Source organism: Spermophilus citellus (genome assembly GCF_964194105.1).
Source record: "Spermophilus citellus genome assembly, chromosome: 2".
In the NCBI taxonomy this organism is placed as follows: Eukaryota; Metazoa; Chordata; class Mammalia; order Rodentia; family Sciuridae; genus Spermophilus; species Spermophilus citellus.
In genome coordinates this window covers 203,620,271-203,647,816 of record NC_138183.1, presented here as the reverse complement: position 1 = coordinate 203,647,816, position 27,546 = coordinate 203,620,271, and the positions used below count along the sequence as shown (strand labels likewise).

General features: G+C 32.6%; 1 protein-coding gene across 8 annotated transcripts in view; it reads left to right on the top strand.

Annotated features, from left to right (window-relative positions):
* SBF2 (SET binding factor 2) overlaps nucleotides 1-27,546 on the top strand; it is a 438,265-nt gene that overhangs the window by 217,939 nt on the left and 192,780 nt on the right. For all 8 annotated transcript variants that reach the window (XM_081280887.1, XM_081280893.1, XM_081280888.1 and 5 more), the window contains exons 7-12: nucleotides 17,997-18,129; nucleotides 19,583-19,691; nucleotides 21,898-22,011; nucleotides 24,960-25,037; nucleotides 26,046-26,159; nucleotides 26,876-27,004. In XM_081280887.1, coding sequence (XP_081137013.1) covers nucleotides 17,997-18,129; nucleotides 19,583-19,691; nucleotides 21,898-22,011; nucleotides 24,960-25,037; nucleotides 26,046-26,159; nucleotides 26,876-27,004 — 677 coding nt within the window. The remainder of the gene's footprint in view (nucleotides 1-17,996; nucleotides 18,130-19,582; nucleotides 19,692-21,897; nucleotides 22,012-24,959; nucleotides 25,038-26,045; nucleotides 26,160-26,875; nucleotides 27,005-27,546) is intronic.

Here is a 27,546-nt window from a genome sequence, read left to right as displayed (position 1 = left end):
TTCTATCAACAATATATGAGTATACCTTTTCCCCTATGTCTTTGCCAACCTTTATTCTTATTTATGGTCTTAATAATTGCCATTCTTACTGGAGTGAGATGAACTCTCAAAGTAACTTTGATTTGCATTTCTGTGATTGCTACAGATGTTGAACATTTTTTCATGTATGTGTTGACCATTTGTGTGATCAACCTAGGGGCCTTTGACAGATGAATGGATAAAGAAAATATGGTATATACACAAAATAATGTATGATTCAGCCGTAAGGAAGAATGACATCATGGCATTTGCCATTAAATGGATGAAACTGGAGACTGTAATATTAAGTGAAATAAGCCAGTCCTAAAAGTGAAATGTCAAATGTTTTCTCTGTTATGTGGAAGCTAATCCAAAATAAGTGGGGGAGGGAATAAAAAAATACAATGGCTTCAGATTTTATCCTTCTCATATTACAGAGATTCTAGAGGTAGGCAGTCTAGGGCTGGTATATATTAATTCCTGTGTATCTTTCAGATGGTGTGGAAAGTCTATCCTGTGCTTTCCCCCTTTTTATCTGTAAGAAATTTCCCCTTATGAGATGATGAGTTTCAAAAGCTACTGTCTTATTATGTGTCTACTATCTGGCACAGTGCTTTAGGCACAAAAGTCATCAATATTTATTGAATAAATAAATGAATATGCTCACCATGAAAAATGGTAATCATATCTCATAAGTATTTTGGAGACTGGGGATAAAGCTCAGTAGTAGAATTCTTGCCTGGCATGCACACGGCCCTGGGTTCAATCCCAAGTACTGCAAAAACCAACCAACCAACCAAACAAACAAAAAATCGGTACAAATGAAGAGTGCCAGAATACAAGATGATTGTTCATTTGAAGATCAAATTTAGTTATTTTACCCTCTAGTATTTTGAACTTAATTATCCTTTCAATATATATTCTAAATTCTTTTTTAGGGAAAGACTAGAAAAAAGATAAGGAAGGAAGACAGAAAGAAAGATGAATCACTATATGCAGAGTTTTATTTTTCCAAAGCATGGGTGATGCTAATTCTGGCTAGGTCATTCTCTTATCACCATTTTTGGTTAGGCTGTTAATTGTTGAAGGCCAATATTAGACCATTATCAGAGTACGCCTCCTGGGTTTAGGGTAAAGTGGTAGCGGTGGAATTTACCAAACCCGAAAAGGAAGCAGATAAGACTTCAGTATTCTTTTGTAGCCTTGACTTGCTTTCCTATGAAAGGTCTAAATGTAGAGATAGCATTTCCTTTGTTCTTCTCTCTTAGAATTGTTATGATAATGATTTTTTTTCACAATTTGAAAAGTTTTTGTGTTTGCCTGAAATAGCTATGTGGAATACTACTATTCTGAGCCTCACTCCCCATAATTTTCTGTTAATCTTCTTCATCTCTTGCTTACCATCTTGTTTGTTTTCTTGTTGAAGCCTGTGTAAAGTATTTTTGATTGATTAAAGTATTTTTTATTTTTAATGTTATTAAGTTTGTATTCACAGGAATTGGTTTTTATAGCCCCTCTGATACTTTAATCTAATCCATACCCATTTAACTTCAATATCCATCCCTGACCTAAATGATTTTGTAAGATTCTCTTGATATCCTTTGTCATGTCTGGTCATCAATAATTTGGACTTTAATTGCAAACATACTAGTTTTCGAATACTTATTCTCCAGTTTTTACAGTATACTCTTTATTAGACGTTTTTAAAATCACTGACAAAAATGGTCTGGGCCTTCATCTATCATCACTCTATTTCCATAGTTATATCATATTAGTCTTTGTACCATCTGGGTTGATTCTTTTGTGTATGCTTACTTTGTTTTTGTGTGGCCATATAATTTTAGCCAGTTCTTCATTAGCTACCATTGGGCCAATAATTCTCCAGTAATTCTCTGTGATACTAAATACATATTATTTTGAAGTTATTAAAATAGCCTGAAGTGGGTTTTTTTTGCATTTTTACCTTCAAACATTATTTCTACTTTGTACATATAAATCCTTAAAATATTGATTGCAGCAGTACCTTTCTATTCAGAAAGTTATTTCTGCTTTTAAATATTTTAATGTAAAATCTTTGATATTTTCACATTTGTCTTCCTCTGGAAAAACTTCTGTCTATAACACTATGTAATTATTTAAGTGATATGTACCTACGTACTTTTGGCGCTGGAGTTATAGCTCAGTGGTACAACATTTGCCTAATATGTGTGAGGCACTGGGTTCAATCCTCAGCACCACCAAAAAAATAAATAAAATAAAGGTATGTATCTGTCTACAACTAAAAAATATTTAAAAATAATATGTACCTAAAATAGAAAGATGAAAATATGCTAGAAGTTAAAAGGAAAGCTTAGGATTCCAAAAACTATTTACCTTAAAACTAGTACTTTTTTAAGAAGCATAAGTTGATTGGTAGTTTCTGAACCATTTGATTAATGTTTCAATTGGAGAATGTTTTTTGTCTTTTTTTCCTTAAAGGGTCAAAAATCTAGTTCCTGGACAACATTTATATGTTGTCTCAATTTTCTCACTTGTTCAGATAGCATTATACTTGTTTTAGTCTTATTGTCATTTATAATGGGAAAAAATGAAGTAGCAATTCTCTTAATAATAATTAAGTTTGTATTCACAGGAATTGGCTTTTATAACCCCTCTGATACTATATGAATTATGGTAATGAAAAGATAGTTTGGGAATATGTCTGCACAAGAATTTAAGATTATCACTATGAGTGGCATATTGTTCCCTAGGAAGAAAAGATGGAAGTAGGAAATGTGGTTTACTATATCTATGATAATTATTTTTTGACAGCTTGATTATCAGCTAATATTCTTTAGGGATTTGAAACAAATTAAATCTTCTTGCTAACCCATTGTGCAGCACTTTTTTGAAGAAACTGCTTATCATGTGTACTCTATTCCAGAGGCCTAGGGATCTCTAAAGAAGACTGTTCAATTTAATTTCTTAGAATAAACACCACAAAGTCTCTATTGAACTCCCCTTCTTATATAATGGCAGAAGTATAGTTTTTACAAAGCCTATTACCATGTGCCAGTTCCTGTACTAGTCACTAGGAATATAAATATGAACAAATCATAGCTCTTATTCCAGATGTACTTTTAGCCTAGTGGAGAAGCAAGTAGTCTTTTTAAATTATAGTATGTTATAACTAATGCAATAATGGAGAACTCTTACTAGCTATAAAATTGTAAGAGGAGTATCTCAGAAGAAAAATAATGCAAAAGAGCAGGAAGTAATGAAAAGCCTTTAATGGAATAATAAGATGTTTGATGAAGTCTCTCAGTCCAGCCATAGGAAATAGAATGTTATTAAGAAATTGATGGGAGGAATGGAGGAACATTGAATAGGCAAAGGGGAGGGAAGAAAGGGGAAGGGACATGGGGGTAGGAAAGATGGTAGAATAAGAGAGACATCATTACTCCAGGTACATGTATGAAGACACGAATGGTGTGACTCTACTTTGTGTACAACCAGAGAAATGAAAATGTTCCATTTGTGTACTATGAACTGAAATGCATTCTGCTGTCATGTATAACAAATTAGAACAAATTAATTAATTGATTGATTTTTTTAAAAGAAACTGATTACTTGGCTAGGGATGTAGCTTAATGATAGAGTGCTTTCCTAGCATGTTCCAGGGGCCTGGGTTCAATCCCCATTACCAGAAAGGAAAAAGAAAAAAAAAAAAGAGCCTGCTTCAGATTTCTTTATATTTATCTCTTGAATTAAGCAGTTTATGATATATCTCAGTTGTTTAACATGATTCAATAATAGAGGAAGGAAGGAAAGGGACAAAAAAAGGAAGACATTTTAATTGAAAGAGTTATTTCTGCCCAGGACATTACCCTCTTATTCATTTCTTACATAATTCTCCAATTAGTCTATCTTATCCTTCTCCAGTGTTTGCTACTCAGGCTCCTTTGCTTCCTGATTTAGAATTAAAATTAGATAAAAACCTGGTCAATCAGAATGGGCACAGACTAGGAATCTGGGCAATCTGGTATGATTAGCCTAGACCTCTCCTCAGACCCCAAAAAAGCAGTTACTATGTACAAGAAAGAACTAAATATACTATACCTGTTTTAGATTTTTGGTTGAGGTGTTCTTTTAACAATTGCTGTTTGGAAAATATTTAGATCTTGGATTTTTTTTTTTTTTAAGATCTTGGATTTTTTGTGACCATATATCTATTTGGCAATTGACTTCTTATATTTAAAGATTCCCAAATTGCTAAGCTCTATTTATATGTGCATTATATCTTTCTTTCTTTCTTTCTTTTTTCTGTGTGTGTGTTTGTGTATGTGTGGTATTGGGGCTTAAACCCAGGGGTGCTCTACCACTGAGCTATGTCCCCAGCGCTTTTAATTTTTTTTTTTTTTAATTTTTGAGACAAAGCCTCAAATTTGCAATCCTCCTACCTCAGCTTCCTGAGTAACTGGAATTATAGGCATACATCACCATGCCTAGCACATATATTTAATTAATGTCACACTTCACTTCAGCCTTTGTTCATAACCATTAAACAATATCTCCTTTCAGTTGCTTAGTTCAGCTATGCTTCTTTTATTGTAAATTTTCTTGTAGTTGTAGACAGACAGAATGCCTTTATTTTATTGTATATGGTGCTAAGGATCGAATCCAGTGCCTCACACATGCTAGGCAAGTGCTCTGCCACTGAGCTACAGGCCAACCCCACAGCTACACTTCTTAACTTTTTTTTTTAACTTAGCTTTGCCACATATGTGGAAATAGCAGGCTAACTTTATAGCAAATAGTACACATTGCCTCTTAATGATAATTATGAAAGTATATTTAAATCTTTAGTTGATCTGTGAATGCAATTCATCACATCAATAGACTTACAGATAGGAATCATATGATCATCTCAATAGACGCAGAAAAAGCATTTGACAAAATACAGCACCCCTTTATGTTCAAAACACTAGCAAAACTAGGGATAACAGGAACATATCTCAACACCATAAAGGCTATCAATGCTAAGCCCCAGGCCAACATCATTATAAATGGAGAAAAGTTGAAGGCATTCCCTCTCAAAACTTGGAACAAGACAGGGATTCCCTCTTTCACCACTTCTATTTAACAGAGTTTTTGAAACACTGGCCAGAGCAATTAGACAGACGAAAGAAATTAAAGGGCTACACATAGGAAAAGAAGAACTCAAATTGGCACTATTCTATACCTGGAAGACCCTAAAAGTTTCACCAAAAAATTTCTAGAACTAGTAAATGAATTCAACAAAGTAGCAGAATATAAAATCAACACCCATAAATCAAAGGCATTTCTGTATATCAGTGACAAATCCTCACAGAAAGGGAAATGAGGAAAACTACCCCATTTTCAATAGCCTCAAAAAAAAAAAAAAGTACTTGGGAATCAACTTGATGAAAGAGGCGAAAGATCTATATAATGAAAATTACAGAACATTAAAGAAAGAAATCAAAGAAGACCTTAGAAGATGGAAAGATCTACCTTGCTCTTGGAGAAGCAGAATTAATATTATCAAAATGACCATACTTCCAAAAGCACTATACAGATTTAATGCAATTCCAATCAAAATTCCAATGACATTCCTCATAGAAATGGAAAATGCAATCATGAAATTTATCTGGAAAATAAGAGACCCAGAATAGCTAAAGCAATCCTTAGCAGGAAGAATGAAGCAGGTGGCATCACTATACCAGACCTTAAACTATGCTGCAGAGCAATAGTAACAAAAACAGCATGGTATTGGCACCAAAACAGACTGGTAGACCAATGGTACAAAATAGAGGACACAGAGACTAACTCATAAAACTACAATTATCTTATATTAGACAAAGGCGCAACAAACATGCATTGGAGAAAAGATAGCCTTTTCAACAAATGGTGCTGGGAAAACTGGAAATCCATATGCAACAAAATGAAATTAAACCCCTATCTCTTACCATGCACAAAACTCAACTCAAAATGGATCAAGGATTTAGGAATACAACCAGAGACCCTGTGTCTAATAGAAGAAAAAGTAGGTCCTTATCTCCATCATGTGGGATTAGGCCCCAACTTACTTAATAAGACTCCTATGGCACAAGAATTAAATGAATGTAGTGATATTATCTTTGTTCGCTGCTATATTCTAGGGTATGGCATATAGTAGATGTTCAATAAATATTGGTTGAATGAAGGAGAAATCTCCTCTTTCATCACTTGTATTAAGCCATGACCAGCAAGTTCTACATTGTATTCTCTGTCATGGATTGACCAAAAAGAACTATTACAGATTGTGCAAGACCTTCTGAAAAATATCCTGAATTAAAAGCAAGGTATTTTCTTTCTCACTTCACCCATTTGAGTGCTGAAACATAGTGTTCTGTTTGTGCTATTTGTAACTATTTGTAACTATTGTATGTTCTATTTGTAACTATTATTCAGTAAAGGTGAGAATTCTGGGGAAAATAGTTTTTTCCCTTTTTTTCAAAACAGGAAATAAATACATTTGTCAATGTTTGAGGCAATGAATTTTAGCACTCTAACCCTCAAGAAAATTGAGATCAGGAAGTAATTTTTCAGAATTTTTTTTACTATTTGAGCAATCAGCAGGATGTGTGTGTGCCATTGTAGTGAAATCTGTAGTAATTATCACAGGAATGTTTTTCATATTGTCTTCTCTACTGTTATTGTGCAGCTCTGGATGGATGGCTACTGAAGACTAGAAAAACAATTCAAGGTTATAGAGAAAGCTGATTATGACTTGAGAGATTGAATTTCTGGTTAACTGTAGCCATAAACACAATGGCAGACATTGCTACTTAGGAATAAAAACCATCAATGCAATTTCTTAAAGTTTCAGAGTAATAATTTTGTAGAATTTAAATCATGTGACATTTAAGAATATGAATTTATATAGTAACTCAATTAGGCATGGGATAATTCTTATGTATTACACTATTAATTTTTTAAGCACTAGAATATTATCCCTAATGCATTTTAAAATTGACATTTATCCTATCTTAGTAAGTATATATTTCCCTTTGATAATATAAGCTGATTATTAAATATTATCAATCTAATTAGGGTAGAGTTCCCTTCCAAATGCATGCCTGCCTTCTTCACAGTTTAGTTGATACTAAATGGTGTTAAGAATTTTATATGTGAATGGGTTATTTTTGTTTGGGGGTAGACAGAGTTCAAATAGGAACAAATTCCCTCCTAAAGTCTTCATGAAGAAAAGTCTGGACTACTACTTATGGCATACAAATTCCTCATGAACTTGTCCTTGGCAGAATTACTTTTAAGTCTGTTAATGCCTTTTGTTCCCACAGTCCTCTGTTTCCTTAAACATGACCTTTTGTCAACACTGAATGCTAATGTTGTCTAACTAAAGTTTATTCTTCAAAATCTAGCTCAAGGGTCCAGTTGCTTTAGGTAGATGCCACCTCATGTAGGCCCAGTATATTCACAACGGCCTTCAAAGATGAAAGACGGGGGCATAGGAATCAGTGTCAGACTCGTATGATGCAAGAAAACTCAACTGGCCATTGTCAACTTTGAAGATGGAAGATAGCTGCATACTGAGGAATGTGAACGGCCCCTAGAAACTGGGAAAATTCAATTTTAGTTGGAATTCTGACCTTCAGAACTGAAAGATGTTTTAAGTCACCAAGTCTGTGGTAACTATGATAGCAGGCATAAGAATCTAATATATCCACAAAAATATAACTTTTTATAAGTAGTTTAATTCATAAGAGATTACTAAGTTATTACAGAGAGTCCCCACATACACATACCCACCTTCCCCCAACAGTAGTTTACATAATCATTACATTATAAAAACCAGGAATTGACATTTGGAAAAATACTTGTTTAAATTAATTTTTCAAATTTAGGCATGACAGCAGGATGCATTACAATTTTTTAAAAATTTGTAGCGATTTTTATTTATTTATTTTTAATTTATATATGACAGCAGAATGCATTATAATTCTTATTACACATATAGAGCACACTTTTTCATATCTCTGGTTATATACAAAGTATATTCACACCAGTTTGTACATGTACTTTGGGTAATAATGTCCATCACATTCCACCATTGTTTCTAACCCCATGCCCTCTCCCTTCCCCTTCCACCCCTCTGCCCTATCTGGAGTTCATCTATTCCTCCCATGCTCCCCCTCCCTACCCCACTATGAATCAGCCTCCTTATATCAGAGAAAACATTCAGCATTTGGTTATTTGGGATTGGCTAACTTCACTAGCATTATCTTCTCTAACTCCATCCATTTACCTGCAAATGCCATGATTCTATTCTCTTTTATTGCTGAGTAATATTCTATTGTGTATATATGCCACTTTTTTTTATCCTTTCTTCTATTGAAGGGTATCTAGATTGGTTCCACAGTTTAGGTATTGTGAATTGTTCTGCTATAAATATTGATGTGGCTGTATCCCTGTAGTATGCTATTTTTAAGTCCTTTGGGTATAGACCAAGGAGAGGGATAGCTGGGTCACATGGTGGTTCCATTCCCAGTTTTTCAAGAAATCTCCATGCTGCTTTCCATATTCCAAATTGGCTGCACAAATTTGCAGTCCCACCAGCAATGTATGAGTATACCTTTTTCCTCACATCCTTGCCAACACTTATTGTTGTTTGTATTCATAATTGCTACCATTCTGACAGGGATGAGATGAAATCTTGGAGTAGTTTTGATTTGCATTTCTCTAATTGATAGAGATGTTGAACACTTTTTCATATATTTGTTGATTGATATCTGAGAAGTGTCTGTTCAGGTCCTTGGCCCATTTATTGATTCAGTTATTTGTTTTTTTGGTGCTTAGCTTTTTGAGTTCTTTATATACTCTACAGATTAGTAAAATGCTTTTAATTCAGGATGGGAGTGACACTTTTCTGAGTATACCTTGATGTATATTTTAATTTCTGGAAGCATGCTTTATGTTTTAAGTAACCAGAAACAAAATAAGATCAATCTAATAGATGGGAAGAAAGGAGAAAAAACATACCATCTTAAAACTAAAAGCATATGGAAACAACTCTACTGTCATTCAAGTGAATGACATAACCACACTATAGAGTAGGAAAAAACTAATCAAAGTAATTTGTAACACAGTGTATTAGTTACCTAGTATTACTACAGTAAAATAACCTGCAGAAACTAATTTATAAAGATGAAAGTTTTATTTAACATTATAGTTTTGGAGGTTCAAAATACAAAAGGTACATCATAGGCTTGGCTGAGGCTGAATCTTTACTTTGTCACCTCACAGGGCTGTTGACAGTGGTGGCTGCACATACATATAGGAGTAAGTGTTCACAACTTGAACTAGGAACAAAGAATGAGAAGACAGGAAGGGTCCCCTAATACCTTTGAGTAGCACTCTCCCAGTGACCTAAGGACCTTTCCAGTAGGCTCCATCTCCTAATAGTGCCTCCTTGCAGATCAAGACTCATTTATGAACTTTTGGGGAATACTCAAACTACAGTACTCATTAATTAAGTATGAAAGTTCAGTTTGGGACAAGTTTGAGGAAAGAATTACAAACAGTGAACTTTTTTAAAAAAGTATTTTTAAAATTAGTTCTAATTAGTTATACATGGAAAACACTGAATTCTTTTGAGTTTGAATTGCTGAAATAATTCTGAAATTGTTTTGTATGTAATAATGGAATTTGGCAGATGAATAAGTGTTGGTGTTATTAAGATACAGGGTTCCTCAGTGGAAGAAGAGACATACAAATATGAATTGAAATAGAGGAAATAAGGATGGACTGGATTTGAAAGTAATGGTGTTTCTGAAATATATGTGCCTTTATACATGTATTATATTTATGTATTTATGTGTTTGTGTATACAGGCATATATTTCCTAGTTCTCTCTACATGTAGAAATAGCCTAGAAACAAAGACACTCACATAGAAGTGACCTAATATATACTGTAGTATATATAACATCTAGAATCTTGGTCTTTAATACCATTCTCTAGAGAAATGATTGATTTAGAACTGAGGCAGGGGAGGTACATGAGCCAATATTATTTTGTTAAACTAGAAAGTACGTAACAATTCAGAAGAAAGAGGAAAAAAGAGTTCAGATCTCAAGGGCATAGCAACTATGTTCAAAGAGCTTCTACTGTTTAAATGTAGGGCATGGTTAGCATCAAAAATAATTAAGAGCAGAAATACTTGGTGGGGGGAAGTAATACTTATAGGAGAGAAAAAAGAATCCATGAGTTTGTGCTGTTAAGTAAGTAGGGGAGAAGTGCTAGATTTGGAAAATCATTCTGTAGTCATCATAGTAAAGACTTCTGGAAAAGGTCAATATATGCTAACTCTAAGCAGACTTTTTGGTAAGGAACAGGATTACTTACATGGTTTTACAGTGTCATGCTATAAACGGCATAAGTGGAAAACACCACTAGTTGCAAGGAAAAATATTAGGTATACATTGGAGAAATTGGACAGCCTTTAGATAAGATTTTTGAGATCAAAATTGGCATCATCAAGACAGTACTTCTGATTGTGGCAGTATGAAGAATTTAACAAATCCCCCACCCCTGCCAAGAATCAGTACAGAATTAGACAGAATTGTCTATAACTATTTCATGTTTCAGAAAATTGTCCAGAAACAAAGGATAAACTCAGAAACATCTATTAGTGTTAGAACAGCAGGAACCTGTAGCAGTAAAGAAAAAGCCAAACAACAAAAAAGATTTCAGGTGTACTAAATGAGTAGCAAAATGATAAAACACGTATTTTCTTCTTTTTTAAAATTTTTAAAATTGTTAATAGATCTATATTTTACTTATTTATTTATATGGTTCTGAGAATCGAACCCAGTGCCTTACAAATGTCACAAATGTGAACACTCCAGTCAAAAGATAGAGGTATCAGACTGGATTAAAAATGGAATACCCAGTGCTTTTGTATGGCTCATGAATTAAAAATGATCTTCAGTCTTCTAAAGAAAAGAAAAGGTAAACCATCAGTGAACAGTCTGAAAAGGAAATTAAGACAATTCCAAAGAATAAAATAACCTGGGAATAAACTTAACCAAGGGTGTGAAAAACTTGTACATTGGAAACTATAAGTCATTACATAAAGAAATTAAAGAAGACCCATGCCATGCACATGGATTGGAAGATTCTGTATTGTTAAGATATCAATCCTGCCCAAAGCAACCTGCAGATTCAATGCACTTGCTAACAAAATTCCAAAGAAAGGTTTTTTGGGTTTTTTTTTTTTTTTGGTAGAAACGGGAAAAGATGATTCTCAGATTTCTATGAACTGTTCAAAGTTCTCTTAATAGCCAAAGCAATATTAAAAAATAATAGTTTGAGGACTCACTTCCTGATTTCAAAATTGATTTTCACAATGTGCCAAAACCATTAAATGGGGGGAAAATAGTTACTTCAACAAATGATAATGGAAAAATTGGATTTAATGAGTTTTTACCCTTACCTTAGACCATATACAAAAAATTAGCTCAAAATGAATCATTGACCTACATATAATACTTACAACCATAAACTCTTAGAAGAAAACACAAAAGTAAAACCTCATGACCTTGAATTGACAATTTATTCATAGATATGGCATGATAAACAAATATATATACATATATATGTATATATGTATATATCATCAAAAATAAAAAAAACTTATTGCATAAAATGATATTATCAAGAAAAAAAGACAACCTTTAAAGCAATTTCACCTCAGGTATATATCCAAAAGAATTGAAAACAGGTACTCAAACAAGAGGATGTACATGCATGTTCATACTATTCACTGTAGACAAAAAGTAGAAGACATACATGCAGAATATATAATTCAACAACAGAAATACAAAAAAAATTAAAAATTGAACTAGGGACTTGAATAGATATTTCTCCTAAGAAGATATACAAATGATCGACAATCACATGAAAAGATCCTCAATATCATTAGTCATTAGGGAAATGCAAATCAAAACCACAGTGAGAAGGCTAGGATATAGCTCAGTGCTGGAACTTCTTCCCTGCATGCACAGGGCCCTGAAACTCATTTCCAGCACTGCAAAAACAATCACAACAAGCAACAGCAAATGAACGACAATGAGAGACCACTTCATACCTACCAGGATAAGTATGATTTAAAAGGAAATATGAAAACAGCTGTGTTATCAAGTATGTGGAAAAATTGGAACCCTCACATATTGCTGTGGGAATATAAAATAGTTTGGCACCTGTATAATATAGTTTCTCAAAAGTTTAAATGTAAAATTATAATACCGTCTTGCAATTTCACCTCAGATATATATCCAAAAGAATTGAAAACAGGTACTCAAACAAGAAGATGTACATGAATGTTCATACTATTCACTGTAGACAAAAAGTAGAAATAGTCCTAGTGTCCATCAAGGAATGAATGGATAAACAAAATGTGGTATAAACATACGAAAGTAAGCTCTTCAGCCATACAAAGAAATAAAGGGTTGATACATGTTACACAGCAAGGATGAGCCTTGAAAACATAAGTGGAAAACACCATCAGACGTAAGAGGTTACATATTATATGAATCTATTTATGTGAAATTTCAAAAATGTAAATTTATAGAGAATACAGATTGGTGATGACTAAGAACAGTTTGTGGTGAAAATGCAGAGCCACTGGTTACTGGATCTAGGGTTTCTTTCTTGGCCAATGAAAATGTCTTACAACTGGATAAAGGTGGTAGTTTTATAACATTGTGAATGTATTACGTGCCACTGAGTTGTTCACCTTTAGCAACTTAATTTTAGGCTACGTGACTTTTAACTCAAAACTTTTTTTTTTTAAAAAAAGAAAAGTTGTAGAAGTTCCCTCTCTTGAATGAGACTAAGGAAACATAAAAACTAAATGAAATATCTGATCCTAGAATGAAGTTTGAAGAAAAAGTCTCTTAAAGAATATTTATTTGTTTGGTCATGGTAGTGCATTCCTATAATCTTGGAGACCTGGAATCCTGAGGCAGAAGATTGCAAGTTTAAAGCCAACCTTAGCAATTTAGCAAAGCCCTGTCTCAATCTAAAAGGGTTGGGGATATAGCTCAGTGGTAAAGCACCTCTGAGTCCAATCCCTAGTACCACACACACAAAAAAAATTGGGTCACATGTTTTTCAAATTTAAGACTTTAATGGGCCATTAACTTAGTGGGGTCTCACAAAGGATATTTTAATGAATTGTGGTAATCCACAACAGAAGATATCTTGGTTTATCATAATAAGAGTAATCAATCATTTTTCAAGAAAGTTTGTTACTGATTATGTTTATATTCATATACATATTTACATTAGTGTGCACACATACATATACACATGTACATGTATGGATGTATGTATGCATATTGGATTATATTATAAATATATTTTTATGTATAATATCCCAAATCCATAAAAGCTAGTGCCTAGTGTCTTAGGCAATAAAATACAGACTAATGTTCAGTTTTTAATCATAAAAAAAATTGGGTCAGTTGACAAAGTTGGTGTATAAATGGGAGATTAAATTTAAAATATTGTTTATGGTTGTTAAATTTCTAAAGGCAATAACTCTACTCTGGTTGTAAAAGAAAATGTCTTTATTCTTAGGAATATACACTGAAGTGTCTAGGAGCAAATGTCATGATGTATGCAACTTAAACTCAAATGCCTTAGACAAAATGTCCTCTAGCATGTGGTTACAAATGTTGAAGCAAATGGAACAAAATTTTAATAATAGGTTAAACACAATACATTCTATATGGATGCTTGATCTGTGTACTACTCAGACTTAATACTTTTCTATAAGTTTTAAATTGTTTCCAAAGACATATTTTTTTTAAATCTTTGTATTCCTAATGTATCTTAATACATAGAAAATATACTGTGTATTTCTGTTCTTTTCAGAGATAAAGACCATGCTGAGTTTGATGTTTGTTAGTCCCAGACATATTTTTATACTTTCCATGTTTATATATATTTAAGCCATATACAGTAGAGTTTTGCATGGTTTTTACATTACATAATACTATGTAATCATTATGCACCTTACTTTCCTCACTAACAATTACATTTGAGGAAATTATTCATGATAATGTATGCTGTGATCACTTACTCATTTTCACTGCTACATAGGAACACCAAAAGTCTTGTGGTTTTATTTAAGTATTTTCTGTAGTGCTGGCTTAGTAGTCCTGAATTCTTTTACTTTGTACTTATCTTGGAAGGTTCTTATTTTTGCTTCAATTCTGAAGAATAGCTTTGTTGATACAGCAATCTTGGATGACATCATTCCAAACCCTCCTGAATTTTAAAGTGTGCTGAGAAATTAGAAATAATTCTCATTGCCTTGCCCTTAAATGTGACCAGACATTGTTCTCTTGAGGCCTTTAAAATTCTATCCTCGTTCTGAAACCTTTGAAATTTACTCTCAGGTTTTTTAAGATATGCATTTTTATTGACTATAGTCACTCTGCTATACAATAGATCTCAGAATCTTATTTTTCTCATCTAACTAAAACTTTCTATCCTTTGATCACCATCTCCCCATTTCCCTGCTCCCTCCTCCCAAAAAGGAGGAAATACTATCATTTGTTGTTATAGATGAACCTGGAAGACACTATTTTAAGTAAAATAAGCCTGGAACAGAAAGACCAATACTGCATGATCCCACTTATATGCAGAATTTGATACCTTTTTGTGAAAGCTTTAAAGTCTTTTGAGTGACTCACTGCACTATTCAGATGCTTTTCAGTTTAGTGAAACAGACTTGAGTGCCAGCTTTGTAGTAGTTATGTGTTAGGCAGAAGGGTTCAGCAGTATGTAAGGCCCAGTGTAGTCTTTGAGTAACTCAAATTTTAACAAAGAGAGCATCAGACAAACAGAACATGAGCAAAGAAAGCAGAAATAGAAGGTGAAAGAAGAGTTCTGAGAGCTAGATAAGTTTCATATTGATCACATAATACTGAGGCTGGAAGGATGAGATGATTTTGGTATAGAGTGCAGACTTAATTTTGTATGTGTTTTCAGACATTTTTAGCATCAAGAACCCTAATGGCAAGAACCACAACAATTACAATAATAATGTCATAACTTACATGTTGCATACTTATGTGTTATTGCATACATTTTCAGCTAATATGCATTGATAATTTATCAAGGTACTATGCTGAGAACTTATGCATTACCTCATTTCTTATGCATAGCAACCTTATGAGATAGGTGTTTGAGGGGTTTTTTTTCCTTTTCATTTTACTTTCTGAGGTTCAGTGAGATTAATATATAAAACAAGTTGAAAGCAAAGCTTCATTTGCTAAGTTGCTTGTGTGGAATAGAATACATTTGAAAACCACTGCCCAAAAGAATAGGAAGATATCAAAGGTTTGAGGAGTAAAAGTTTCATAATCAGATTTGTATTTTACTTCTTTTATTCTAGACACTGTATGGAGTTGAAGGAAATAAAGACTGGATTAGGAAAACTAGTTATGAAACTTTTACATTAGTCTGGATTAGAGAATATTAAAATTAAGATTTCATCTCACTCTAGTCAGATGGCAGTTATCAAGAATACCAGCAATATTAAGTGTTGGCGAAGAGGGAAGGAAAAATGTTCACTCAGACATTGCTGGTGGGATTTCACATTGGTGCAGCCACTCTGGAAAGCAGTATGGAGAGTCCTCAGAAAACTTGGAATGGGGCCACTATTTGACCTAGCTATTCCAATTTAAAATCAGCATCTACAGTGATGCTGCCACATCCATATTTATAGCAGCTCAATTCACAGTAGCTAAACTATGGAACCAGCCTAGATGCCCTTCAACAGGTGAATGGATAAAGAAAATGTGATATATATACATAGTGGAATATTACTCAGTCTTAAAGAAGAATGAAATTATGGCATTTCAGGTAAATGGATGGATCTGGAGAATATCATGCTAAACAAAATAAGCCAAACCTCCAAAACCAAAGGCCGAATGTTTTCTCTGATAAGCGGATGCTACTCCATAATGTGGGAGTGGGTAGGAAAGATTGAAGGAACTTTGGATTGGGCAGAGGGGGAGAGGAGGGGAGGGGTTGTTGGGGTGGGAAGAACAGTCAAATGAGGCAAACATTATTATCCTGTATAAATGTATGATTACACGACCAGTGTGACCTTGCACCATGTACAGCCAGAGGAATGAAAAGTTGTACTCCATTTGTGTATAATGTGTCAAAATGCATTCTACTGTCATGTATAACTAATTAGAACAATTTTTTTAAAAAAATTTGAACTAAAGGTTTTCACATATTCCATGGAATAAGTTAGAATTGATTAAAGGGAATAGCAGTTAATGGTGGACCAAGAAGAAATTTGCACATGTTACATGAAGGCGTAAGCTATGGCACAGAGAAATACAGGAAATAGTGCACCTTGAGAAAAGGAAAGAGACTCCTTGATTTAATGAAACCGTGTTATTAAGGTTAAAGTGATATACAAAACACGATTTGGGTCAATAATAAAAAGAAAAAGTAAGAAATGGTGTACTTAATTTAACTTCATCTTGGTAATTATGCATGGTGTATTTTCTAGAGTTGCCACTTTTAGAAATTATAAGAGTAAAATTTAATTAAGAGTGCTTATAAAATTTCACACTAGTAGAGGGAGTACAAAAAAGGCAATAGAAATAAAAAGAGGCATAACAAATAAATAGCATGAAATAAACTACTGTGTGTATAGCTATCTTTATATAGTGTGTATATCAATACTTGTAATTAGTAATTCAATTAGATGATCTAATTAAGAGACGAAGTTTATTAGACTGGATTTAAAAATATATCAGAGGCTAGGGGTGTAGCTTAGTGGTAGAGTGCTTGCCTAGCAAATGTGAAGCCCTGGGTTTATTCCCTAGCACTGGGGGGGGAAAAAAGCCATTTACAAAAATTAGAAGAAAAATTGAAATAAAAGGTGGAAAAAGATATACCAGGCAAATTGCAAAAGCAATAAAGCTAATGCAATTATATAATTGTGGTGTCACTTAATGACAGGAATGCAGTCTGAGGAGTGCTTTGTTAGTCAGTTTCATCATTGTTTGAATATCATTAAGTATATATACCTGCACAAAACTAGGGAGAGAGGGAGAGGAAGGAGGAAAGAAACAATAGTTTATTATACCTAGGGCCATAATAAATAAACAACAGAGATTAAATCAAGCATAAGAGAAAATGATAAAAGCAAAAGACACAGTAAATACAGGATGTATGAGGCTGCTGCAAGCGTAACATGGCTTACTATTTTTTAATTAGTAGAGTATACACTAATAAAATGTATGGTATAATAAATACGTGAGCCTCTTATAGTCATTTATTTTTATTATCAAGTTTTATATACTGTACCTAATTGAATGCTATACTTTTAATATGACTGGCAGCATGGAAGATTTGTTTTTGCCAGCTGATCACAAATATGTGAGTGATGTATTGTGTTACAGTGTTAGGACAGTTACAGTGTCACTAGGTAATAGGAATTTATAACATCTGTTATAATCTTAGGGGACTATTATTGAATATTCAGTCCATAAATGACCAAAAAATCATTATGAAACACAAGACTGTATTAATATTAGACAAGTAGACTTGAAAGGGGAAAACATTAGAATAATGCCAACATCTAACACATGAACTTCAGTACAACCTTGGAGATGAATTTGGAAAGAAAATAATTGTGTATTTCCAAACAATTAATATGTTCAGTGAGTGTTGTTACACTGATTTGAAGAATAAAGACAAAACTAAAAGTCTGAGAAAACAAACACTCATAGTTTATGTAGAATTTATAGTTTAACCAAATATTTTCCTTCAGATAGCCCACAAATATTGACTTTTTCTCTCTATGTTATTTCAAGTGTAAGATTGTTGGCAACACAAATATAATTAAATGCATTTGGTAAGCCTTTGCTCTTGTATTTTCAGGAATTCAAAATGTCCTCAGCCTCTTTTGTGCAGTCCTTACAGAAAATAAGGTTCTCTTCCATTCTGCAAGTTTCCAGAGACTTAGTGATGCCTGTAGAGCCCTGGAATCATTAATGTTTCCTCTTAAATATAGGTGAGGTTTTTGCTTGATAATTTTATTTATTCCCAAATTATGCATTACTTATTGACAAGTCAAAATGTCATGATACAATGATTTTTAATTACTCAGTCATATTTTATAGTTTTACCATATCAAGAGTCATGATTTTAATAAAATGTAGCCTAGAATTTGGGCTTTTCCATGTTATCCCTTACTGAGTATTGGATAACTTAGTGGGGGGAAAAACCCAATTTTTAATTTGAATGGTATTGTTACTAACATTTAATTCTCTTGAATGCAGTTTGTGATAAAAGTCTTTAGTCAGGGTTGTTTGATATTGAAGGATTATTGTTAATTTTTAGAAGTTATAATGGTACTGTTGTTCTATTAATAAAGACTCCTTGTCTTGCTGGGTACATTTGGCAGAAATTTAGCGACAAGCTACTTGGGAGACTGAAGCAGGAAGATCACCCATTAAGGCTACTCTGGGCAACTTATTAGCAAGACCCTGTCTCAAAAACTAAAAGGCTGGGGATTGAGCTCAGTGATAAAGCACTCCTGGGCTTAGTCCCCAATACCCCCAAAAAGGTCCTTATTTAGATACCTACTCAAGTATTTAGATGTAAATATCTGGGGTTTTCTTCAAAATAATATAGTAAGGAAGAGAACAAAAGTATGTAGAAATATATATGATTGTGCATTGGTAATGGCCAAAACTTGATTGGATACATGGGGCTTCATTATAAATTTTTTCCTGTCTCTGTATTTTTCAGGAGTATGTTTGAATTTCCCATAATAAAAAGGAAAAAATATATAGGCAGTGATGCCAAGTAGTGCTCTATGTAGAACCCTAATATACTGATTTCATCACTTCAATTATCATAACATCTAGGAAACTTAAGTTTATACAAAACTGGATAAAATTTTAAGACTATCTCCAGAATTTCTTTAAAATTTTTTTACCTATGTACTTTTATTTACCTTATAGATAAAATAGAATGTTCTTGGTGTGTACGTGTGTGTGTGTGTGTGTGTGTGTGTGTGTGTGTGTAAGAGAGAGAGCATGCCATTCTTACTGAATGCAAACATTAAGTATTGAAAGTGAAATTTGAATGAGTAGATTACATAGACAAATCATTACTTAGTCTTGAGAGAAGAGGTTCCATCAGTGTTATTCTGGATTGTCAAGTTTCTATTTAAGGAAAAATCTTTTCAAAAAATACTAAAAGACCTAAAGAGACTACTTAATTAAGAGGAAGAAGGGATAAGGAAATTTGCCTTTGTTCCATTTACTTTGTGTCCTGTTATGTTTAATAATATCTTAAAGATTTTTAAAAATTGTTTCTTTTACAATTTTAAGAAGCATGACACCATTGATAATTTCTAAATATAGTTCATCTAAAATTCATGCAACATAAAAAGTGAAAGAAAATGTGTTTATGTTGTGGAAAAACAAATGTATGACACATATTTTTATTATTTCCAGTTATCCTTATATTCCCATTCTCCCAGCTCAACTACTGGAAGTTCTGAGTTCCCCAACACCTTTCATTATTGGAGTACATTCTGTCTTTAAAACTGATATCCATGAACTTGTAAGTATTCATCTATTCATTGTTAAAATTTCTAGTTATTGATTTCAGAAGCCTTTTATATTTCTTTTAGTCCTGTAACATTTTAGCTAATTACTATTTGCAGATCTGTTGCATTATCAACAGTGACTAGAAGAACATCATTGAAGAGTCAAAATATATTAATTTTGCCTTATTGCATATATAGGAGAGTTTACAAAGGAATTCGTAAATATATTTAAATACCACTCTGAATATATTATTTGTGTTTTTATACATGAGAAAAGAAGATAATTAATTTATTAATTAATATTTTATTTATACTTATTAGAGCTTAATTTATTCATATTTAAAGTGAGACATATAACACTGAATGGCTGATAACTAGCGAAGTAAAAGTGTTCACAGAAGAGTTTAGTTTAAGTGGAACCAAGTTTGGTATGATCCCCCATCAAATTTTTGTATTCTTAATTCCATATGAATAGAAATACCAAAAAGGGAAAAAGCAGTTCTAGAACAATGTATTTAGTTCTGGATATTGAACTTTAAGAGGGACTAACAAGATAAAGAACTTCAGAAGAGGATATCCAGGATTGTCAAGAGTTTAGAAAACTATATTGTATGCTAACATAAGGAAATGTTTAAGATAATCTGATACTATTCAATAGCTAAAAATAAACATTTAGGTAACTGTCATAGGTCACTTAAATATAAGCCATTTCTATATAAACATTTGTTAAGCCACTTCAGTTTAAGCATTTCTGATAAAGTTGTGCAGTAATGGAATGGGTTTCCTTATGTGAGATGAAGAGTATACTTTCAAATTCTAAGTGGAATGTAAGGAGGGTTTATATGACAGTTTTTAAAGAAAGAAGAAAAGATTTACTGACAAGTTTAGATTATCTTTGTGGTTCACAGATCTTTAAGACTTTGTTATTCTACTTCTGTTTTATTTTCAAATGCTAGCAAGTAAATGAGCTCTGTTGAAATTTACACAGTAATTAAATTGTAATTATAATCAAATTAGAGATATGATTTAAATAAATAGAAGATTATTCAGCATTATAAACAAGACCCTCATTCATATAGGAATTATTCTTCCTAACCTTGTATGTTGTGATATCTAGTTCCTATTTAACTTTAGTATCACCATATAAAAAGATAAATAAATCAGTAAAACCTAATCACTACTAAATAGAAAAATATCCATATAGTTTATAGATGATTTTATTACTACTAAATATAAGTAGTCACTGGAAATAGGACAAAGCAAATGTTACCAAATGTAAGATCTTAAATTTTTAATGAACAAATTAGAATAAATTACAATCACATTATCAGTGAAACAACTTCACTAATTTTGGTTAGTTTCCCATATCTTTATGTTTAAGTGTTTTTCACTTATAAAATGGTTAAAAATTAGGTTTTTGCATAAGCACCTAAATGTTACCCTTTTAATATACTTTTTTTTAAAAGAGAGAGAGAGAGAGAGAGAGAGAGAATTTTTTAGTATTTATTTTTCAGTTTTCGGTGGACACGACATCTTTATTTTTATGTGGTGCTGAGGATCGAACCAGCACCCCGCGCATGCCAGGCGAGCGTGTTACCGCTTGAGCCACATCCCCAGCCCTTAATATACTTTTTATGTACCTTTTTATGTTGGTTAACTCTTATAATAAATATTAATTTATTTAGGATATATCTAAACTACTACTATAAAGCATAAAAATGCAATGGTTTGGACAAAATAAAATTTTATTTAACATTTATACAGCAGTCCATAGACATGTTCCATTATGCCAGGCCAGTTTGCTCTTTTAAGTCATTTAAAATCCAAGCTTCCTTCCTTGTTTCTCTACCAGAATCCTCTCAGGCACTGTCAGAATCTGAATACTTGAGGCTAGATTGCTGCCATTTCATAGTTTCAGCCTATGGATAGAGGACAGGGCATAAGAGAGCCTTAAATACCTCGTTTTGAGGGCTGGGGGTACACGTGTCATTTCTCATGTTCCATAGGCAGAAATTTAGCTACAAGCAACACCTAATTTCAAAGGAAGCTGAGAAACAGAGGGTAGCTGAGAAGCCATGGATCCAGAACTCTACTGTAGACAGCCAGGTGTCCCTTCCATAGTCAATTCTTCTCATTTTGAATTAATCAAGGCCAAGTTAATTTGCTTAACAACAAATCTACTTTATTAATTATGGGTTAATATTTTTTCATCTCTTTCAGTTAGATGTAATCATAGCGGATTTGGATGGTGGCACTATCAAAATTCCTGAATGTATTCATCTCTCTTCCCTCCCAGAGCCACTTCTACATCAGACTCAAGCAGCTCTTTCATTGGTATGATATTTTTTAATAGTAAATTTTTCCTCATCTAAATCTGAAACAATTGGAATTAAAATTCATTGTCAGTGTAATTTAAGGAGAGTTATGTTTTTGAAGCATGAATGTATTCCCTTCCAGTTTTTGGAATAGAATTCTTCATTTACCAGGTAATTATCTAAGGACTATACTTTGAATGCTAATTGAATATTCTATGTTCATTTCTTCACCCAGCATATTTATTCAGTAGCTATTATATACCATATACTGTGTTAGATATTGGAAATACCCATGTGAACACAACGATAAGACTACCTCAAAACCCCTGATTCCCCTAACATCCCCAATTACAAGTTAATTTCTGTTTCCTAATGTCTGTTCTGGCATCTCATTCCTCTGTGGTAGATGTGCTACCTGCAAAACAGGGTAATGTGGCCTTGACAATGTTTTTAGGTTAGTAGAGAAAGATAAGACTTTTGAAACATTAAATATTTAATATACTGTGCAGTCAAGTTCTAAATGAATCTTATGGCCAGGGCTTTTCACACTGAAACAAACTTAATTTTCTTATAGTTACATTATTTTACTTAAGTTGATTTTTAAAAATACACTATTTTATTCTATTGACAGTCCTTTCGGTGATTATTTATCCATGATCAGTAAATCAAAAGTTAGAAATTCTGCATTCTGGCCAGTGGCTCATGCCCGTTATCCCAGCAGCTCTGGAGGCTGAGGCATGAGGATCATAAATTCAAAGCCAACCTGAGCAACTTAGTGAAGCCCAAAGAAACTCAGCAAGACCCAGTCCCTAAATAAAATATAAACAAAGTCTGAGGTTGTGGCTCAGTGGTTAAGTGCCCATGAGTTCAATCCCCAATACAAAAAAAAAAAAAAAAAAAAGAAAAGAAAGAAAGAAATTCTGCATTCCTTTTCAAGATGTTAGTAGAACTAAGTGCCCATGAGTTCAATCCCCAATACAAAAAAAAAAAGAAAAGAAAGAAAGAAATTCTGCATTCCTTTCCAAGATGTTAGTAGAACTAAGGCCTTCATATTCTTAATAATATTCCAATCTGCTGTTTTCCTTAAATAGAAACTTAGAAGTCAGGTGTTTACCAGGAGGGATTTTATTTTCAGAAAATTTGCAATTTGATATTATTGAATAAATTGCATCTCATTTCTAGACCTATTTCATGGTCTTTATATATAGGATGAATGGCTTACACAGAGATAAGTACATGTCTATTTCCCAAAGTGAAACCAGGAGATGATTTTGGATGGGATATAGTCAACCTTTTTAAATTATAATAATTATAGTTTATTATAATGTATATTTAAAATATCATTCAAAACCTGTGATTTCACAGATAATGTCATCTAAGAAAATCTAGGTTTTAAAAGGTGAGTGTATTTAAATGAAAATATTAACCATATAAATGCACAGATGGCATATTAATATAATAACACCTGAAAAAGTAGTATTTGAGTGATTGAGGAAAGTTTATTATTTCTAGAAATTTTTTAATGATTAAGTCATTTTTGTGAACATTTGACAGTGATGCTAATGATTTTTTCAGGGATTAAATATCAAAATTAACAATAATAAGAATTTTAGTTTTGAAATAGTGACTTCATAGAAATTTTGCTGCTTACTGGTATACTTTACCCTACAACAAAATTGCCACCAAATTTGATTAATGTTTAAAATCATTTTTGGTAAAACTAAGTACACCTGCTGTTATAGTCATCAAGCACAATGATGAATTATGTACCACAGTGTATAGCACTATATACTATGAATAAGAGATAAGAACATAGTATACTGTCAAATTAGGACCAAAAAGATATCATATTTGATGGACCATATGGGAACTTCAACATGTAAGTATATGAGCTTCATTTGGTTAGTAAATAATTGTAATCAAATGTCAATGCAGTACTTCAACAGTATAATAACCATGGATGATTTTAATAGATAACAAAACATTATCATAATGTAGTAGTGACTGAGTGATTTGTTTATAATTATTGTCAGTAGTTGATTTTAAGGGTAGTTTCAAGTCTTGATCTAACTATTCCATGAAAGAAAACCTTAGTATTTGAAAATGGTTCTGCAAAGACAAAACATTGTTGTACACTGATAAAGTATAATTTCTTTTTCTCTGTGCAAGTCCTTCATGGACCCTTCTTTGCCTCCTCCTCTCCAACGTGCTTTACTTCAAAGCCTAACTCATACGTTAATCCTCTTATTCTTTTTAACTTTCCCCGGGTTGAATTAGTTATACTTTATATTTCATATGTTATAATATTTATATACTTAATAAGATTCATCACATTGTATTGTACTTTCCCATTCTGGACTACAAAGTTTAAACTTTCTCCTCAGTACTTTAGTTAATTCAGTTTTTAATTTTACTATGAAACATAAAAACAAATACCTGTTTTCTAAAACCCGTCTACATTGATACAAAGCTCTGCCCCAGATTATTCTCTTCCCAGTAGTTACTAATATTTTATAGTTTGGTATATTCTTTGAGAACTTTCCATTCTCATTTTTTTTTATATCAGCATGTACATGTCTGTGTACATCTAGGGTTCATTTTATTTTATAAGATCGTATTATGAGGATTTTTTTTTAGAATGGGTTTGCCCCTGTTTTCTCTTGGAGATCTTTCCACAAAAGTACATGAGAGGGCTGGGATTATGGCTCAGTGGTAGAGTGCTTGCTTGCATGTGTGAGGCACTAGGCTCTATCCTCAGCACCACATAAAGATAAATAAATAAAGGTATTGTGTCCATCTACAACTAAAAAAATGAGCTACCTCAGCTAACTGAATTATAGTTTTGTATTTCATGGAGGGAATATAACATATTTTCTGTATTCACATTTCATTTTAATGCCATAAGGAGATTAAGGATAATCTTATTGATTTTAAGATATTTTTTATAACAAAGCTTTTTTGTTTTAGATTTTACACCCAGATTTGGAAGTAGCAGATCATGCTTTTCCTCCTCCACGAACAGCTTTATCTCACTCAAAAATGCTGGTAAGAAGTTGAATATTTAAATTGGTATTTTTTCAAGAGACCTATATTTCTGTTTGTAGAATTGTTAAAGAAACTGAGTGAAGTTAGAGTTAGATGTAAAAAGTACCCCCCAAAATACCTAAATTAGAAAATAGACAAAACACTACCAACTGTCCTTGTGTTCTACTCTAGAAGGTGCTAATGGCCCTGTAGGAAAGGGGCTATGAATGTTGCTGGAGGAGACCAGTTAAGTATAGGACAAAAATTGAAACCTGGTTTCTAGCTTGGAAAACTGCCAGATTGAAAAGGTCAGGGCAAGTATTTTTAAAAGGAGAAAGCTTACAAAAGTGAAAACAGTGAATGTTATCATCAGAGAGAATAAATTGAAGAGTGAGTGAATAAGAGAGTTCTAATTCAAAGTCATAACGTGGAGAGTAATAACAGAGGCCCCTTTTTATTTTTTTCCAGTAAGTTTCTTAGAGATAAAATTCATGGCCTAATAGGAGCCTCATAGAACTAGGCAACTTTGACAACTACATTCATGACCTCCATTTCCTTATCAATTAAATAAATCTATAACTTTTCTTACAGTTTTGAAACCATGGTTCTATTAAAATGTAGATCATCAAAGCAGATTTTTAAATCATATTTTATTAAAATAAGAATAGATTTTTATACGTTAGATAAATTTTGGAAGGATTTCATAAGCTTTTAAAATTTAGTCTCTTGAGGTTTTTCCCCCCTTTTATATGCATTCTTTTGGTGGGCATAGAAGTCAAAGGACTTGGGAGATATGCCCTCCTTTAACATGGTACAAGAGAATAATGCATTATTTTTTTTCTCCAGAGGAAAATTGGGCATACTAAGGCAAGTTTGGTTTGATTTAGTATGAAGAACTATTTAACAGCCTAAACTACCCAAAGATGGGAAGCACAGACAGATTTAGTCTTTCCAGATTTCTTTTTCATCTTTTTGACAAGTTTTTTTTAAAAGAAATTAAATTACCTAATGTATTTCTTATATTTTCAGGATAAAGAAGTACGAGCAGTTTTCCTTAGACTATTTGCACAACTTTTCCAAGGATATAGATCATGCCTACAACTTATAAGAATTCATGCGGAGCCTGTAATACATTTTCACAAAGTAAGATACAGTACCAAATTACATCCTTCAAAAAGCAGACTCTGATTTAAATTTTTAAATCTAGTTCATTTTTTTCCAGCCATATTTTTTTACTTTAATTTATCAAATGTGACTTAAAAACCTCTGCTTTGAGTGCTTAGATGACAATTTTGTTGTTGTTGTTGTTTTGTAGTTGTATATGCACAGCATGCCTTTATTGTATTTATTTTTATGTGGTGCTAAGGATTGAACCCAGTGCCTCACACATGCTACACAAGCACTCTGCCACTGAGCTATAGCCCCAGCCAATTTTTTTTTTTAGTTGTTGATAGATCTTTATTTTATTTATTTATATGTGGTGCTGAGAATTTAACCCAGTGCCTCGCACATGCTAGGCAAGTACACTATCGCTAAGCCTCAGCATCAGCCACTAGCCCTGACAATTTTTAATAATACTAAGTTACCGACAATATTTTGCTTTAGAGCATGTTAACTTTAAATTTTTTTTTAAGTTGATTGTTAGTTTCTGATTTTTCCTCCTGTTATATAGACAGATTTATTTTTTTATTTCAGGTATTTAGACAAAAACCCTTTTTGAAAGAAATATATTTTATAACAATGCATAGTTATTCATGAAGGCATTTATACAGACTTTGATCATTACATTGTAATTTTATTTTTACCATTTTTTCATTACCAAGTAATAAATTATCATTTCTCATTTTCTTTCTTTACAGACAGCTTTCTTGGGACAGCGTGGTTTGGTTGAGAATGATTTCCTCTCTAAAGTACTTAATGGAATGGCATTTGCAGGTTTTGTTTCAGAAAGAGGCCCACCCTATAGATCCTGTGATCTCTTTGATGAGGTATAATTCTTATAAAATGAATACATAATTTATAGACGGAATTAGTATAGTAGTTAAAACTAGAGAAGCATTTTTAACCTTTGTTCAACTTGTTATCAATTAAACATAATATAATCCAAATATTATTTATTATTATGCTTATAATCTTCATTTGTGGTTAGAAAAATGTAAGTATAGGATGTTTCAGAAGTACATAAAAATTTTGTACAACTGAATTTTCAATAGTTGATTAAAATCTTTTTGAAAATTTGACAGGGATGGTATTAGTAGAACTCTTACTTGTAGGAAATAATACAGTGATTCCTCTATCAGTCTGCTAGAGAGAAAGATCTAATGGATGCATAGATGCAAACTGTATTTACATTTAATCAGTACCATGGAGCCATAGTTTATCATTATGGCATTCTTATTAACCAACAATCAACATTTGTCTAGCTCCCTCTGAAGATATTAAATATGTGAAAAACATTTCGTTTCTATTTTCAAGGAATTAGCCATGTAAAAGGAGAAATAGAGCCAGTGTGACTCACAATAAAGATGCT